This window comes from Canis aureus, chromosome 29, assembly GCF_053574225.1.
Source record: "Canis aureus isolate CA01 chromosome 29, VMU_Caureus_v.1.0, whole genome shotgun sequence".
Classification (NCBI taxonomy): Eukaryota; Metazoa; Chordata; class Mammalia; order Carnivora; family Canidae; genus Canis; species Canis aureus.
The window spans coordinates 37105818-37124500 of record NC_135639.1 but is presented as its reverse complement, the minus strand read 5'-3'; the positions used below and the strand labels follow the sequence as shown (position 1 = coordinate 37124500).

The following is an 18683-nucleotide window of genomic DNA, read 5'->3' as shown; positions in this document are numbered from 1 at the left end:
AAGCTGTTAGACTCATGAATCCAAACATCATCTAGGCAGGCTCCTACTGCTTAAAAAAAGTAAATGGAGGAGCAACTAGACTCCTGATAAACATACCTGTGAAAGGATCGAGCCATCCGCACAGCAGACTGGACTGCAAAAGCTTTGGGGTTTCTCTTCCGGGCATCTTCCTCATCTCCAAGTTGGAGATCCTGCAGATGCCGTTTCTTTTTCTTCTCAGCTTTGGGCCCACTGTGTTTCTTTCTGTGTTTCTTCTGGTCTTTAGTCTCCATAGTGACTTTTTACCAATTTACAAGTAACTCTAACCTACACTGATGAGGCAAGGGTGGGGGAGAGGGGAGTGAAGTGGGGAGAGAGGGGGAAGCATTTTACAATCTAGAAAACACCCAAGAAAAAACAGTACTTTTCTTATTTCTCTATTAAGAGATATGTATTCCTGCAACACGGATAGAAACTGTTTCATACTATCCCCAGTTTCATTTCTCTGTTATGCTATACAGCAGATTTGTTAGTTACTTCTGCTTAAGTTACTTTTTATTCATTTTAAGTGTCTATATCAGCACCATTTCTGCAATGATAGAAATACTCTTTACATAAACTTTTCAACACAGTGGCCACTAACCACATGTGGCTTCTGAGAACTTAAAATGTACCCAGTGAAACTGAGAAACTGACACTGAAATTGTACTTAATCTTAACTCCATTCTAAATTTAAATAGTCATATGTGACTAGGAGTTTCCATGCTGGACAGCTCAGCCCAAAATTTCAACTGGACTAAAGAAGTGGTTTCCAAACTTAAACTATCTTTAAGATACTTAAGTTCAAAAAACTAAAGCATTTTAATAATCCTCCAACGTGACGGCATGCGTTGCTTTTAGTACCTGTTCATTCTGTAAAACTTTTAAATTATAATAATCATTTATATACATCTTAAAAATCAGTTAACATCTAGCTGTGTGACATACGGTTGGTTATGGGTGTTGCCTGGGGACCACATGGATGTGCAGAAACCCTTACAAACATTTTTCTGAGGGTCCCAGAAATTCATGGCCCATAAACTGAGAACCACTGGATTAGTGACTTTTCTTAGGAAACTAGACTGCATACAATCTGAGCGCTTGGCCAATTAAAAAAGAAAGAAAAGAAGAGAAAAGAAACTAAGAAAAAAGTCGCTTCTTTCATTTAAGGTACCGAATTAATTTCAAGGAGTATTTGTGTCTGCCTATGATGTACTAGGCGTGGTGTGAGGAAAGGACAACTGTGATCCGACTAGCGAGGAGATGCAAACTAGCACCTCCGGGGGTGCAGTAAAGGGCGGGCCCTTGAGCGGCTGCGCTTGCATCCGTCGGAGACATCCCACCAGCGCAGACACAAAGTCCACATGTGTCAAGAGAGACTATCCGAGAGTTAGGAGGGCCGACTTCTAGGAACACTTTCAAACTAAATAGCTTTGTGGTTTCGGGGCATTATTTTTCTTCTCCACCACATTTTAGTCGCAAATTTGTACCGACACTTTTCTCCCTTTCTTGGGGGGCGAGGAGAGAGACGGGAAAAACACAGCTTGGAATCAACACAGGTGGCTCAGCTCTGAGTCACCTGCTCGGACGATCCCGCTCCTCTCCCCGCCGCCTGCCGACCCCGTCCGGACTCCAGGCACGAATCCACGGAGCTACTCCAACGACCTCGGCGCAAGTCTCCGGCAGGTACCAGGTGAGGCTGCCCAGGGCCTGAACGCGCTTCGGGGGGCAAAGACCGTCCCGGCAGACCGTGCCGCGCACGACTCGCAAACTCTCGGGGCCCAGGCCCCGGGACCCTCCCGCCCCCGCCTCCTCCAGCCCGTGGCCGTTACCGAGTTCACAACCGCTGCTCCTCAGGCCCGCATGGACAGCGCCGGAAACGGAAATGCACCCTACGCGCGGACTCTACTCGCCGGCAGGAAACCAGGAGGCCGAAGAAAGAGGCCGACGGAGGGACGACTCGCGGGAGGGCCGGAAGGAAGGCTTCGGATTGGCTGAGGACGGGCGCAGGCGACGACGGCGCGAGCCCCGCCCCGGCCGCCCCGGCCGCCCCGCCAGTCCCCGCCAGTCCCCGCCAGTCCCCGCCAGTCCCCGCCAGTCCCCGCCGGGCGAGGGCGCCGCGGCGCTGCAGACTCGGTCGGGGCTCCGGGCGGCGTTCGCCGTGCGCCCCCGGGTGCCCCCGGAGCCGGTTCCTTGTGGGAGGAGGAAAGACGAAGGAACGTATTTAGTCCTGGTCAGCCGGCGTCTAGACGGCCCCCGCGTGGCCTGACGTGGGAGTCTCTGGCTCATCTGCGGGCTCGTCCTTGAGGATGACGGAGCTGGGCGCTTGCCGGCCTCCTTCAGTGCCGGGATTCCCTCCTGCCAGCACCAGGACCGAGGCCCGCGACACGCTCTGTCTCGGCAGGTTCTCTGTGCCTGGAAGAGGGGCTTTGCCTGGAGGATCCTACGCGTTCCCACCCGAGGGACTGCCTGAAAGTTCACTTAACCCCCGTCTCAGGTGAGCCGGTCGTCCTCGTGACTAACAAAGCTGTGTACATTTTCAGGATGTGTGTCTCCTTCTTGTCTTGGAGGTTTTCTTTTCTTTTTTTTTTTAGGTTTTCTTTTCAATATGAACCCACCAGTGCTCCTGAGACTCAGCCCCGCCCCCGCCCGCCGCCCACGAAACTAGGCTCATTCTGGTAGTTGAGACCTCGGTGCTTCGCGCCTTTCACGGTGAGCTTGTTCTCGCCGTCAGCATCCCGCAGGCGCTCACGGCAGTGCTAGGGAGGCTGCCCTACCGGACACACACCTCCCGCATCCGCGAAGAGTGTGTAATTTTGTAATTCCCTCGGACAGTATCTTCTTGGAGCTTTCAGTGTAAGTCGATCTTCCCAACATCCTCTTGGCTCCATGAGTCCCACGCTTGTCCTCTGTCCTGTCAGCCCCTCACCCCCGTGATAAACCCTAGACCTTGCCAGGTCCAAGGATTGCAACCCCCAAAGCTTCCCACCCTGACTGCCACTTCCTGTCTTAGAAGGTTAGTCCCTCTAATGCCCTGGAACCAACTAATCCAGCCGGTACCTCTGACCCAGATCTTACTCCTTCCTCCCTTGGTGACTTACCCTTCTTCTCTAGTAAGCTAGTTTAAACTCCAAGGGCACTCATTACCGTCAGCCTCTTGTATGCTGCCTCACCTCCATCACTTCATCATGTCTGCTTGGTAAAATAAGAGCCCAGGGTAAGCCCAATTCTCCAACTACTCCTTGCTACAACGTATGAAACTAAACATGGCTGGAGGAAAACCCAGAGCCATGCTGACCACCCTCAGCTCAATAATGCTAACTTTGCCTGGTCTATGTCTTCTTCCAAATGAGTTTTTCTCATCTCCTCTTCTCTCTTCAGTCTTTCCCACCACCTCTCCCTTCCTTGCTCTGACTTCACTAAAAAAAAATGGAAGTGAGACTCCCACTGTCACAGACTTCCACCACCACATCCACGCATGCCCCCCTCTGCTGCCTGCCTGTTACTGTAGGTGAACTACCACTATGTCCCCCTAAAGATATCCTGCACTTGGGTGCAAGATCCCGTCATCTCCAGGGTGTCGCTCCGCCCAGTCTGTCCTCTCCCCAGCATCATCAGCTTTTACGGAGCTATTCCCGTCATCCTACAATGTGCAGTTATTTCTCTCATCTTCAAAACAAAAATTGAACAAAACCTCTAGACCCATTTCCTGTAACAGATAATACACCTTTTCTCCATGCCCTTCTGTAGCAAAATTTCACAAAAGAATTGTCAATATGTTCTCCAGTTCCTCTCCCCCTATTAGATTCTCGTTGTTCCCAGCACACCTCCCACAATCATGGCTGCTCCTTCTCAGTAGCCTTTGCTAAAGGTTCTTCCACTCCTACCTGATGTGTTTAAATGTCAGCCCACAGGACTCGACCTTTGCTTTTCTCTTCTATGTCCATACTTATTCCCTGGATGATTTCATTGTGTCTTGTAGTTTTATTTGTCATCTGTATCAGTTAACAATTTATTGTCTCTTGCTACAAATTCATTCTTAATTGCCTACTCTAAAAACATTTCCTTTGACACTGGTATATATATCAACTTTTGTCAATAGGGAGCGATGGAGAGACTTTGCAGGGGCAGTCTTTCTGCCTGGTTCTCCTTTGCTCCTTGGCCAGACTCCTGCAGATGGGTCATTCTTCCAGGGCCAGCTCCTCCAGTATGTGGTGGCCAGAAGCATCCATTGGCCAGCAGCACCTCACTCTCTCCCCCACCCCCACCTCCTGGCACTTTTGTCATGGAGTGACTCTCCTGAGACACCTATCTTTCCCCAGCACCCAGAGAGGGAACACCAACAAGTTCCAGCGGTCTAGCATCACAGGGACCATCCTGACAGCAGTGGGCCATGGCCACACCCCTTCAGTGAGGTCTAGATCTCAGCTGATGGGGGTGGAGTTGAGAAGAGGGACTCTTCCTGGGCCTTCTATACCTGTCCTAGGGTAGTGGCTGCTCCTTAGATCTGCTATTCTTAATATTCTTTAGAATTCTCTTCTTATTAGCCGCCGTACCCTCCCATTGCTCCAGTTACCTGTTGTAGTTAATAATGCTTAATGTAGGAGATCCCCGGGTGACTCAGCGGTTTAGTGCTTGCCTTTGGCCCAGGGCGTGATCCTGGAGACCCCAGGGTCAAGTCCCACATCAGGCTGCCTGCATGGAGCCTGCTTCTCCCTCTGCCTGTGTCTCTGTCTCTCTTTCTCTCTCTGTGTGTGTCTCTCATGAATAAATAAATGAATGTTAAAAAATCTTTTAAAAAAATAATGCTTGACGTAAACTTTTCCTGTTCAAATTACAGTGAGTTTCTCTTTTTCTTGGACCCTTACCAATCACCATCATTTACCAACAACTCCCAAATTTATGTAAATGACTTAGACCTCTTTCTTGAACTCCAACTGCCTCCCTGACATATCCATTTGTTTTGTTTTGTTTGAGATAGAAACTCCAAGGGCAGCCCTGGTGGCAGCGGTTTAGCGCTGCCTGCAGCCCAGGGCGTGATCCTGGAGACCCTGGATCGAATCCCACGTCAGGCTCTCTGTATGATGCCTGCTTCTCCCTCTGCCTGTGTCTCTGCCTCTCTCTCTCTCTCTCTATGAATAAATAAATAAAATCTAAAAAAAAAAAAAAAAGAGATAGAAACTCCAATTGTTAATGCCAAAAAAGAAAAATTTTACAAATCACTTAAAAATACACAATAAATCAGTTATGTCCTGGTAATGGAACCAAATAGCATGGTGACAAAAGTATGGGGACTCTTCATGCATTTACAAATCTTTCGAATTTTGAATGATGTGAATATATTTATCTACTTTAAATGAGAATAAAAGAAACATTTTTAAAACTTTCCAAAATCTGGGATCCCTGGGTGGCGCAGTGGTTTGGCGCCTGCCTTTGGCCCAGGGCGCGATCCTGGAGACCCGGGATCGAATCCCACATCGGGCTCCCGGTGCATGGAGCCTGCTTCTCCCTCTGCCTGTGTCTCTGCCTCTCTCTCTCTCTCTGTGTGTGTGGCTATCATAAATAAATAAAAATTAAAAAAAAAAAAAAAAAGATTTAAAAAAAAATAAATAAATAAAAAAAATAAAACTTTCCAAAATCTTTTCTGCCAATTATTTTATTCTCCCCCTGCTAGAAAGTTAACGTATGCTGTGATGTGTGGCGGGGCCTTTAAATTTGAGTTGACATATCCATTTGGATGCATAATGGACATCTCAAATGTGCATGCCCAAATAGAACTCATGATCTCTCTCAAACTGCCAAGTTTTTATCTCAGTTGATGACTGTCCCAGCCATAAAGTTGATTAGACCAGATACTTAAGAACATCCGTGTCTCCTCTCTTTTGTATCCTCCATATCCAACATGTCAGGAAATTCTTGTTGACTCTACCTTTAAAATACAACCAGAATCCAACCACTTTTCATACACCACTCTGAACTGAGCCCCATCTTATCACATAAATTAATACAAAACCTCTTGATGATCTTCCTGCTTCCACCCTTGCCCTTCCAAATTCACAATGCAGCAGCCAGAGGTGATTCTGTGAACATAAGAGTGCCATTGGGAATTCGAATTGGTATAAACACTGGAAAATGGTTCAGCATATTATTACTGAGCATAGACTTATCCTATGAGCCAGTGACATATATACAGAAAGACATGTACAAGAGTGTTCATAGCATCATCCAAACCAGGAAAACTCCAAAAGTCCATCAACAAAAACATGAATAAACTAGTATGTTGGTACAATGGAATAATACATAACAATGAAAATAAACTACAATGAGGGACAACATAGATGATGTTTAGTAAAAGAAGACAAGACACAAAGGAGAACATGTTTGTTTCTGTTTAAAGTTTGAAACTAGTGGGATGCCTGGGTGGCTCAGTGCTTGCGCTCCTGCCTTCCACCCAGGGAATGATCCTGGAGCCCCAAGATCGAGTCCCACATCAGGCTCGTCTGTGGACAGCTTCTGGAGTACCTAGTAATGTTCTCTTTCCTCACAGGGTGTTAGTTAATGGGTTGTTGACTTTGTAATTATTGAGTGATACATTTGAGCTTTGTGTATTTTCTGAATGTATATTCTATTCATGTTTATAAGACATATTTTGTAGTCAATAAATTGCCATCTTTCTACATTCTTTGCCATTTTTCTTTCTCTTTAATTCTTAATTATGGATTAAGATTCCCTATTTACATCTAGGAATCTTTCAGAGATTGCCAAGGGGCTCCTTAAAGAAAGTTATTCTTAGCTTATTTGGGGTAATAGATCCCTTGGAGAATCTGATGCCTGTCCAAAAAATTCACCCTCACATATAGTTGTTAAAATTTCACACATTTTTGGACCCATGAAAGCCTACAACAGCCCAGGTTAAAGTTTTCCAGAGTCTACTGAAATCCCCAGGAGTTCACCTGCAGGAAGAGGAGCTGGTGTCCAACCCCAGATGGGCCTACAGGGAAGAAGGGGCAGTCTCCTCCACATTTGTTGCTTTCTGGGCAGTGGGCCAAGCATGAGGCAAGGCGTCCCTAGCCCAGAGGGGCAGGCCTGGGAGAGTGGACAGTGAGACCCTTATTCAGGTCAGCTGGAGGTGAGGCTGTTCAACTGTCACAGAAGCTGCTAGGGTGTCCATGGCATCACTGGATGACTGCTGGACCACTTTACCTCAGTAGGAACACTCTATCAAAGGTTTATCATGAGCACGCTATGGTCAGACAGGGGGACCCAGACAGGTTATGTCAGATTGTGCAACCACCAGCTCAGTCCCATGGTAGCATAAAGATGCTCCACATGAGGTACAGAGCCATCTACCTCCTGGGTCTTCCACTTGCAAGAAAGGGACTTGTGTCCCTGGAAGGGAGAAGTGCTCAGAAGTACCCGGGCTCCTCACCTGTAAACTCAAGCCCCATCAGAGCAATTTCAGAAACAGACTGGAGGACTTGGGAAGGTGGGATTGGAAGGGCTGATGGCTACAAGTGAGTAAGAGGTTAGTGTAGGGCCATGGTATTCAAACTCTAGCACACATCAGAATCTCTTTTAGGGCTCATTAAAACATAGATTGACAGTCCCGCCTCAATTTCTGATCCAGTAGCACTTGGGTGGGGGCTGAGGATTTGCATTTCAAGAAGTTCCCCAGGAGAAGCTGCTGCTGCTGGTCCTAGGACCAGCATTGAGAACCACCGGTCTACAGGATTTCAAGTTTGCAGGAGGCCCTACCTCTATAGATGTGTTATCCATCCAGTTAATCTTGGAGACTCATGTCCTGCCCGTAATTGTGGCTTGCCAAATCCCTCTGTATGCCACAAAGTACAACCAGGAGCTAGTAAGAGCTGCTTCCTGGATGTAGCAGAAGCCAGCCAAATGCTACTATCTCCATAGCATCCCTCAGTATAATCAGCCTCCTCTCTTTCTCTTGCACCTGCTGGGGAATGAGGTGTGGATCTGGCCTCCAAATTCAGCCCTGGCATTCACCATGGGTGGCAGGTCACTCAGCCTCATTGGCTTGACGTCCTGAAGTCTCAGGTAGGTGAAGGCAGGCAGATGCTCACAAGAGCTGTGAAGACTCAGACACAGGGCCAGGCACCCAGACATGCACCAGAGGCCATGGGGCAGGTCCAGTAGCCCAAGGGGTACAATTCTCCTCTGTGATCCTCAGTTAAGCAGCATATCCAGTGTGTTGATAGGAGAGGAGACTAAGAGTGTCTGAATCCTGCGTTGTTCTTTAGTGCTCTATAACTCTGAGCTCTCTTGCTCAACCCAGACCCTTGCTTTCTCCATTGAGCTGCACACCAGGGCACACTGTGAAAAGTGCCAGGGTGGGAGGACACAAGGCAAGGTCACTTGCCTGAATGCATGTGAGGTGGCAGCGGGTCTGCTGCTGCTAGGAACCTGGATGGGTCTAAGAGAGAAATGAGCCATGACCAGTCAGGTGGAGCTGTGCATTTTATCCATGACCCCATCCAGGCCCCTGCTCCCCTTTCCCATCCCTCTCTCCCTACCAGCATCCATGAATGCCCACTTGGTACGAGGCCCTGGCAATCTAGAAGCCATAGGGACAACCCTGCTTTCAGTGACCTCACAACCTAATTGAAAAAAGCAGACACATCATGGATATCTAGAAAATGAAGTAGAAATAAATCAGAGAAAAACATCACTTATTTTGGGAGCACCCAGGAGTGACATCCAAGTATCCCTTCCAGCTGTTCATTCAAGGCCAGCCTGGTAGCAACCTTTTGTAGGCCCCAAGGAATAGAAAAGGCTAAAGAACAACGCAGGATTCAGACACTCTTAGTCTCCTCTCCTATCAACACACTGGATATGCTGCTTAACTGAGGATCACAGAGGAGAATTGTACCCCTTGGGCTACTGGACCTGCCCCATGGCCTCTGGTGCATGTCTGGGACAGAGATGGAGAACCATTTCCAAGCCAGTGAGTCCAACTAGGTTCTGGGGTCAGAGCAAAAACAACATGGATTAGTGATGCAGTAATAATGATAATGACAATCGAAATAATAGCTACCAGCATTGTATTTTCCATCTGCCAGGAAATCTGCTAAGAACTTTACATTATCCCAAGCAATTCTCACTAACGGCCTATGACTAAGGCATTACCATCTGTCTTTTGTAGATGAGAAAGTGAAAAATCAGAGAAACTTGTGCCAGTAACATGATTTGCGAGCATCTGAGCCCAAAGCCAATGCTCTTCGCCATTCAGTAGACAGGTTAGTCTCGTAAACTAGATGTTTCAGGAGCAGGCAACCATTGTGGGTACATAGGTATGCAGAATCATAGGCATGTAGCACCTAAGTCTGTCCATCCGGATACAATGGCTGCTTCCCAAATTCCCTTTTTACTTTGTTACTGCTATCATCTTTTAACATTGGTTTTACAATTATATAGGCCAAAAAGAGGAATATGGCATTCCTCTTGTTATTTTCTGTATTTAAAAGAAGACCTAGCATTCTGTGGGAACAGAGTCTGAGTCTTGCTGGCCCTAAAGGTTTGTACGTAATGATGGAGGAGGTTCTCTTGAAGAGCAACAAGATGATGGAGAGGTGGACAGGACCAGCTGGAAACTTAGAATCATACCACCTGGCACAGGGGCAGCTTCTGAGCATATTCTATCTTAGATACACCATCCATTTTATATAGCATATTATATATGCAGTAATTATAACTCACTTTGGAAATTGAATTCTTTCTCTTTTCAAGACATCTGTCTCCTGAAAACTTTAGATGTAATGTCAACAAAGGAGAAGAGCCCTGCCTTGTGCAAAAGGCACATTTGTGGTTGACCTAGAAAGTTCTAGAAGGGGCATCCCCTCACTGATCAGATCTTTCTCACCTCTCAAACCACTGGGGCTCATTCTCTGATCTTATCTCTCATCTCATCCTGTGTGTCTGTCCAAAGCTTCCCACTTCATCAACAAGGAGGCCTTTCTTCCGTCCCCAGCATGATCTCTGTACCAGGTCTGGAGCAGTGCACAGAGCCTGATTCACAGGGTCTGGACACATCTCTTTCCCTTTCTAGGCCTTGTTTTTCTTTTTTGGAACACAAGAGGATAAGATGGCTATGCCTGAGGGCCATTCAACTCTGATGTATTTTAACTTGTAGAGCCATTTCCCTCAGAGTCCTGGGTCTTTGTCAGTGTGACTCTTCATCCCCTCTGGATGGGGGCCCCAGGGGCAGGTAAGGCCACCACTGTTGGCAACAGCCGACTTCAGAGAAGGCCAGGCAGAGCTGTGAACACAGCACCATTCTTGCCCAACAGCATCCAGTGACTGCCCAGACCTGTGTGGGAGGTTCTGCCCAGAGATCCCTGCTTAACTCCTGAAAAGAAGAGCACTTGGCCCCCAGGAAGGGTCCATCACCACTCTGGCCTTGAAATGTGCTGGAGAACTCAGCCCTTTGACTTACCTGCAGGCCACTTAGGCAGAGCCTATGCTGTTCTCAGGCGAACTAGCCATATATACTTTCTGGTCTAGAGGGGACAGAGGACAGCACCCACTCCTCACCACATATGTACCCAACACCACCAGTGGCTTTCAGATGTGACTTTGTGGATGTTCTTGATTTTACTTTTAAATATTCTCTATACCAGCCGTTTCCAGACCTCCCTAACCCAGGCATACAACCTGAAGGTTATATATAGAATTTTAACGTGGTCAAGCCCGTCTGCTTTTCATTTGGAGATGTTTACTTCTCTTCTCCTTTGTACTCAGATCCTTAGAAACCATTAATAGGTTTGTTCCAAAGCTGGGGCCTCCTCACTTCAGCCCTAATATGGGCTGAATTGTGTTTCTCTTTGAAGAGGCAATTTAATTGAAATGAGGTCACCTGGATGGGCCTAATCCACTATGAGTGTTGTCATCACAAGAAGAGATTAGGACACAGACATAGAGGGAAGACCATGTGAAAACAGATTGAGAATACAGCCATCTGAAAGGCAAAGGGACAGAATTTTCAGGGAAAACCTACCAACACCTTGATCTCCAACTTCCAGACTGAGAGCTGTGAAAAAGTAAATTTCTGTTATTTAAACTACCCACTCTCTGGCATCTGTTACAGCACGCTGAGGAAACTTATATAAGCCCCAAGCCCTGGGATAGCCAGGCCAGGCCTACATTGGGCTGTTGCCACCCAGCTCCACACTGGGGGATACTCTCAAGTCCAGGCTGGTGTGCTTTCATTTCCACAGCTGATAGAAATTTGAGCCAACCTTATGTTGATCTCATTGGGCTAATGGCTATAATGAGGACTAAAAAAAATCTAATTAAAAACTATCTTTCTGTGATAAAAGGACCAAGTTGGAGGAAAAACTTAACACATCTTTAGCCTCGATTTAATACTTTATTTTTATTTGCACTTAGGCCAATGAGGCACAGGCAGTGCTGAGCTACTGGGCCGAGTCAATGAGGGAGCTGAGGTGAGAGGCAGAGGCGCTGTCTGTGCCGAGGAGGCAAGGCCATGGTAGAGTCACCTTGCTGGAGGTGAAGCTTTGGGTCCTGAGAACAGCAGGGAAGGTTGGACAGATTAGCAGTGAGAGGGGAGCAGTCAGGTTTCAGCCTATTGCCTTGTTGGCAGAAGAACTTGGGTCAAGTTTGCCTTTGCACCCCAGAATCTGGTGACTGATTTTCTCAGCCTGGCTCTGTGTGCTGCTCTGTCCTCTGGTCGTCTGGATCTGCATGTCCTGTGGGAAGGGCTATCATGGGGCACCCCAGAAGGACCCCCGCAGATCGGATCTCACTCCCTACGGTTTAACCCAAAGGGGTGAAATAGAATCCAATCCCTGACCTGGGACAAATACAGTAGAAAGTGATAGTCAAAAGAGCAAACTAAAGAAAAAAATGTTTCATGTGTAAACATTCCACATGCTTAGCACAGGTTGGGCACATCTTTCAGCATCTGCAGTCACTAAGTCAGCAGCTGTGGGGGACAGGTGCTGACCTCCCGGGGCCACAGAACTAATAGTTGTAGAGCAGGATTTTGTTACAGATAACTCAGCTTTTAGATAAATAGGCTCATGTGCTTTTGCTTTTAGGCTCTCATCTCAGTTCAGGGGGGATGGAGCACTGGTAGAGATCATAGACATATGCAGGGGATGCCCCCTAGGCAGCTGGAGCACATTCCAGCAGCCTGGGCAGGGCCATAGCACAGAATGGATGTTTGTAGGAAGGATCCCACAGATGTGCTCCATAGGACAGGTCTGTCCTCAAATACTACCGAGAAGACCATGAGCGCTCTCTCTCACTAGCTGCAGCCTTTCCCAGTTGTGAGCCAGCACACTGGGGAGAGCACAAAAGCCTGCACTGCTCCGTTAGAATGCCATATTCTCCAGTCAGGGTTTACTGTGCTGTGTTGCCTACCACTTCCCATACTCAGCCCCTCCCCTCCAAAAGCCCAGCATTGTCCTACCTGTGTAAGGGGTCTTGGGCCAACCTCAGATCATTGAATCTAGAGTGTGCAAGGTATAGAGTTCCAGAATCATCTTACCCCCACCCCTACATCTCCCATATGCCAAAGAACAATGCATATGTAGGTTCTCCTCTTTCACTGTTACAAGAGGCAGGGTGCATGATCATTTCAAAGCAGCCTTCAAATCCATATGAGATTTTTTTGTTGATTTGCTTTGGTATCATGAAGCATAGTGTTTCTCTCATGCACACATTTGGAGCTTGAGGGACTCAGATGGACTATTGTGTGCAGGGTACCCCAAAACCCCCAGAGAACACCTATCCAGAGCATTGCTGGGCAGCAGCTCCCATTCCGTATGTCTACTAATATGAAACAAGAGGACTGATTATTTTTGTTCTTCTGTTGAGGACATGAACACGGTAGTTGAGATCCCAGGCTTTAGGTGCCCTGGTTTGAATTCAGCTTGATCATCTACTTCTGCCATGTGGTGGACCACATAGCCACTTAGCCAAGTGGGCCCTTTCCCCAGACTGATACAACCAGGACTACAGGTATAATGGGGCACTTGTATTAGCCTGTTTCCAAGGCCCCTCACAGCCTGAATCATCTAGAAATCCAGGAATGTGAAATGTGTCCTATTTCTGCATGTGAGACAGCATGGAGTCACCTGGAGAAGACTTTGAGGAACTGTTGGAACTTCAATGATAATGAAGTTCCCACTGATCAACTGTAGAGGTTTACAAGGCAGGGCATTTCAAGTGGAATCTAAGTAAAGATGACATGTAAACCACTTGTATAGCAATCTAATACTGTGTATGGAGTCTGAACACACTCATGGCCTCCAATTCAGAATCTCCCCTCAAGGAAATCATCAGGGAAACACAGACATCGAGGTGTCCCCTCAGTGTACTAGAATAATCCCAGTGACTTAAAACAGCTGCCACTGTGTGCAGCTCACTCCAAGTCAGGACTCTGAGTAGCCTATTTCTCAAATATTATCTCACTTAATCTTCACAAGAATGACTAGGATGTAGCACTATTATCTCTATTTTACAGATGTGAAGACTGAGGCTCAGAAAAGTTATGTCATTGAAGGTCACAGACTGTGGGGCCAGTGTCACAGTGCAGACAATGGCTGTCCACCTTTACCAGCCCAGGTAGTGCTCACTGTGCCACCTGACTGCAGGTCTGATCATGAGTTCTTGAGTGCCCACTGGACCAAGGGCTGTTTGCATTTACTTAAGTTGCCCACCATTAAACTGAACCAAATGAGCAATAAAATGACAGCGTGCATGGGAGGGGGAAGTAGGGAGAGGAAGAAGTGGAGCCCGATCCCAGGCCCCTGAGGTCATGACCTAAGCTGAAGGCAGACTCCCAAACATCTGAGGCACCCAAGCACCCTCACACTTTTATAGTTCTCAATGAGATGGTAAATTGGCTCCCAGATTCTTTGGAGTTCATAGAGGAACACCTGTCAGGCTTTGGCACTATTTAGCTTCTTTTGTCCACTCTTCATGTCTGAGAGTTCCCCCACACTTCATGTTGTCCATTCCTGAGATGAAGCTGGAGCCAGCCTTCCCAGATGCCCTTGCAGCTGGTGTGGCTGGACTGTAGGCTGGGGCTGCAGCCCTGATTCTGGGATGTCCTTACCTGGGACTGATGTTGGTGGTGGGGGAGAACCATAGGCTGCAAAGGACCTTCTTCTGGCAGTGGTGGCAAGAGAAGTATTGACCAGACCTGAATCTCTACTTCCCCTAATGACAAATATTTACGTCTGATTTCAAAAACCTTATAAATATGGATATGGTGGCAACTTTAGTGAAATAGAAGATTTAAGGCTTTTTCTCTGTAACGAAGAGAAAATGCACAAAGCCAATTCAGTAGATTCCTACATAGACCACATAGGTTTATAAACTCAAGCAAGGCACCTACCTTCTTAGCCCTAAATACATGAGTTAAATAAAACTTAATCACCTGGAAAACTCTGTCCTTCCCTTACCTTGGGGTGTTAAAGGGAGAGTTAGGGTTCGACGTTGAATGACTCAAGAGTGATAGTCTGGCTCTTTCAACTGAGGGTGATTTTTTTCTCCATTTAGTTCACAACTACATTCTCCTGCTACAGTTTAAGCTAAAACATAGGGTAAGGTGGGTAAGGATAGTGTTCTTTCCATCTCTCTATCCATACCTGCTCTTAGAACATTCATTATACATTAATATTCATGAACAAAATCTTCACTTTCAGAAAAATGTTTTCCCATAATTATTGATCACACGCTAATACAGCTAAGGTGTGATAACCTTTGTAGTGCCAATCCTCTCCAGAGCTGGAAGTCTAGAATCCCAGGACCCTAGCACAAAACCTTACTTTCCCCCTTAAAATGACCATGTAACATTGTGCTTAAGAAAATTATACTTCCATTAGGAAATAAACATCTAAGTAAAAACATCAAAGAGGAGATCTCTAAGGACATAAAATTACATGCCATCTGCAGTGGAAGTTAAGGCCAAGATTGCATCTACCCTGAGTAACTTGCTTCACAACACACATTCTCTTCTTCACCAGACACCACTGTTTAGACTTTTCTCCTCAGTACTCCTCTGCTTAGGCAACAGAGTTTCATAAGGCCTGAGCATATGTTGGGGAGAAATATATACGGATATAATAAATGATGAGAGGATTTTCAAAAATCAGGGAAGGGAGACAAAGAGATGGTGATGTGTTAATACCCAACCCCTAAGCTGGAAACTTTCCCACCATCTTAGGATCATGCTTCCCTCAAGCAAGACCATTCTAGGAGACTGTATTAGCAGAGTTCTCCAGAGAAAAAGAACCAAGAGTACATAAATACAGATATATATATATATATATATATATATATATATATATATATATATATATATATGATTTATTTTAAGGAATTTGCTCATGTAATTGAGGAGGCTTGGCAAGTCCAAAATCTGATGAAGGAGGCTAGCAGACTGGAGACTAAGGAAACAGTTGCAGTTTGAGTCTGAGGACTATCTGCTCAAAATCCAAGAAGAGCCAATATTGCAGATGAAGTCTGAAGGTAGTCTTCTGGAGAATTCCTTCTTGCTTGGGGGAAGTCAGTCTTTTTAAAATTCAAGCCTTCAACTGATTGGATGAGACCCATCTCAGAAAGCAATCTACTTTACTCAAAGTCCACCAGTCTAAATGTAAATCTCATCCAGAACACTCTCACAGAAACATCCATAATAATATTTGACCAAATATCGGTTCTGTGGCCCAGCCAGATTGACATAAAATTAACCATCACAAGGACCTGCTTATCTTAGGCATGGAAACGAGTACTCTCATTCTGGGGCTTCTGCCTGGCTTCCCCTCTGGCAGAAACTTGCCTCCCTTAGTTCCACTACATGGCCTTCTCCCCGTGCTCATGTAACTTGGTCTAGGGGACATTGAAAGGGTTTCAGATATAATACGAAAAGCAGTCTATTCATTTGCTCTATCAATGAGTACATCTGTTTTCACTCAATAAGCTGTCCCAGTATCTTTCAGATAACTTAATTATGAGATAAATATTGTATTTAGAGCTGTGCTTGATGGAGACAATTATATGGCAGACCTACAGTAGTCACGTAGGTCTAAATGATGACTGGTGTTGGCTTGTCCTGAAGCAGCCCTTGAGATTACTAAATTCAGTGTTCTCTTTATCTATAGCCACTAGCAAACAACCCCAAAACATTGAACAATCACAAGATTTTGGGTTCTTTTCCAACTCAAGATCACAAAGATTTTTTTCCTTGGTTTTATTCTATAAGTTTTATACATTTATGTATAACACTTAGGTCTATATCCACTTTTACTTATTGTTATATATTGTAGAAGGTATAGATCAAAGGTTTTTTTGTGTAAGAATATGTAAATGTTCCAATGCCATTTGTGGAATATACTACCCTTTCTCCACTGAATTGCCTTTGCATTTTGCTCATACACAGTTCTCAATATATATATTCTGGTCTATTTCTGGACTCTATTTTCTGTCCAAACAATATATTTGTCAATATTTATGCCAATACCACCCTGTCTTGATTGATGTAGCTTTATAAAACTCAAACCCAGGAAATCTTAATCCTCCAATTTTTTTCTTGTTTTTCCATGTTGTTTTCATTATTCTAGGTCCTTTGCATTTCCATATGAGTTTTAGAATCAAGTTCTCAATGTCTGTTTTTTTATAAAAGCCTGTTGAAGCAGATGGACAAGAGCCTATAATGGTGGCTTCCAGCAGCTCCTTGCTCTGATTTTACAGAAGGATATAGCAATGACCCTCTCCCTAGCTGTAGGCGTCTCACTCTGTACCCTGGTAGCAGGGGAGACCTGAGACCTAGGAGAAACATGAGCCTTTCTCAGAGGGGGTGGGTAATGGAGAGGGTCCTTTGGCAGGCCCAGGCTGTTGTCCACACAGCAGTACACAATACACAATCTGGGAACACTGCACTATATCTAGCACTAGGGGTTTGTCTGAAGATATAGTGGGTACACTAGAAGGTGGAATGGGCCAAACTGCAAACTCAGATAGCAGTTTTGAAAAGATCAAGAAAACTTGAAGTACTTTGTGAGAATAATGATGTTAGCATATGCACTAAAACAAGAGAGGGTAAAATATCACGAGTTATATGGCACAAAACTGAACCGTGATGATTTGAAAATGCCACTCTTTAGGTGTGAAGAAACCAAAGATAACAGAGGCTCCCACCGTACATCAGAAGAGTTGGTTAGAGTGGGAACAAGGCAGACAGCTGTTAAGACAACATCTTTAGGAAGGAGGTTACACATATACATTAGATATACAGTGTCAGAAGGTAAGGTCATAACTTGGACTAATCCAAAACCAAATGGATCATGGAAAAAAAGACTTTAAAACCGATCCTGAAGGGAAGTAAGTCTCCTAAGCAAAAAAAAAAAAAAAAAAAAAAAAAAGGCCAAAAAGGTCCTCTGATGGTGTTCTTGAGATATTCTGTTTCTTAGAAAATGCTGATGATATGGATAAAGAAGAGGATAATGGCGTGACTGAAGTTATCCCAGAAAGAAAAGACAAACATTGGATGAATAAACACAAAATAGGTAACGAAGTTTGGCCTAATGATCCTGATATGGAAAGAATGTGTTTTGTGACTGCTGAATATGGTGAAGGAGCTGAAGAATCATGAGGTGCAGGGAAGAATGTTACAGAATGGGCTGAACCAATACTGTTTCCATCTGGAGGAGGCTATTTTTTTTTATTGTTTCTGATGATGTTTTGTCTAGTGTAATGGGCCTTGGAGACCTTGGAGACTTGACAGTAATAAACCATGCAGACTATAGTTATGGCTTGTTTGCTGTCAATAACGATGTCTTCCAAAAGATACGGAAACCCCAAGTATACACTACATAGGCATTTTGATGGAATATAGGCATTAGCTTTTCATCCTGTAGAACTTGTGCTGGTTACTGCGTCTGAGGACTGCTCTGAAACTTTGAAAACAGCTTCTGTTCAAAAGAGTGTCTCTTTACATGTAAAGCCTACCTACACATTTAGAGCCCACACTGGCCATGTTCTGTCATTCGCTATTAGCTCTAATGTAGTGGTAGTACTGATGCAACCATCCAGTTGTAGAATATGCCTAGCCCTGTTTATACATATGAACCAAATGTTCTACCTGGCACTTTAGCAGTATATAGTTGCTGTTTGGGGTCTTGCTTGTAGTGGAATAAAAAAATATCAGTTACTGTCTTGTTCAGCAGATGGCACTGTTAGGTTATAGAATCCAGGAAGAACTGCCATGTATTTGCACTTAGAGACAAGGAATGTGTAATACCTACATCAGTTCACTCTATAGCTGGGATTCAGTTTATGGTGACCTCTTTCAAAGCTGGAAGTACAGTTAATTTAGGATTTAGAAGTATCAGTCATTTGGTGATGATTTCATCACACATAGATTCTGGTTTACAATCCAATAAACACATTAAAGGAGTAGTAAATCATCCCACACTTTCTGTTACAAAAAAATGCTAATAGACACATCAAATTTTGACAATAAAAATGGGTAAAATGACCCATTCTATGGTAGTTCATTTTGATGGTGTTACAAGTATAGCAGTAGACCCTAATGGAATCAATCTGATGTCTGGAGCCATGGCTGTTTCATGAGATTGTGGAATTTAGACAGTACATACGAAAAAATTAGATAA

At 45.1% G+C, this 18683-nt stretch overlaps 1 protein-coding gene and 1 pseudogene across 4 annotated transcripts in view; one reads left to right on the top strand and one right to left on the bottom strand.

Annotated features, from left to right (window-relative positions):
- The window catches only part of BMS1 (BMS1 ribosome biogenesis factor), a 57133-nt gene extending 55131 nt beyond the window's left edge, over window positions 1–2002 (bottom strand). For 2 of the 4 annotated variants that reach the window (XM_077878454.1, XM_077878457.1), the window contains exons 1-2: window positions 1851–2002; window positions 97–311 (exon numbers count right to left, since the gene is read on the bottom strand). In XM_077878454.1, coding sequence (XP_077734580.1) covers window positions 97–272 — 176 coding nt within the window. In that variant the 5' untranslated portion in view covers window positions 273–311; window positions 1851–2002. Of the gene's footprint in view, window positions 1–96; window positions 312–1192; window positions 1445–1850 lie in introns of those variants that run through there. The other 2 variants (XM_077878455.1, XM_077878456.1) reach the window with 2 other exon arrangements.
- A 325-nt stretch (window positions 2003–2327) lies between these two features.
- Window positions 2328–18683, top strand: LOC144300856 (striatin-3 pseudogene; annotated as a pseudogene).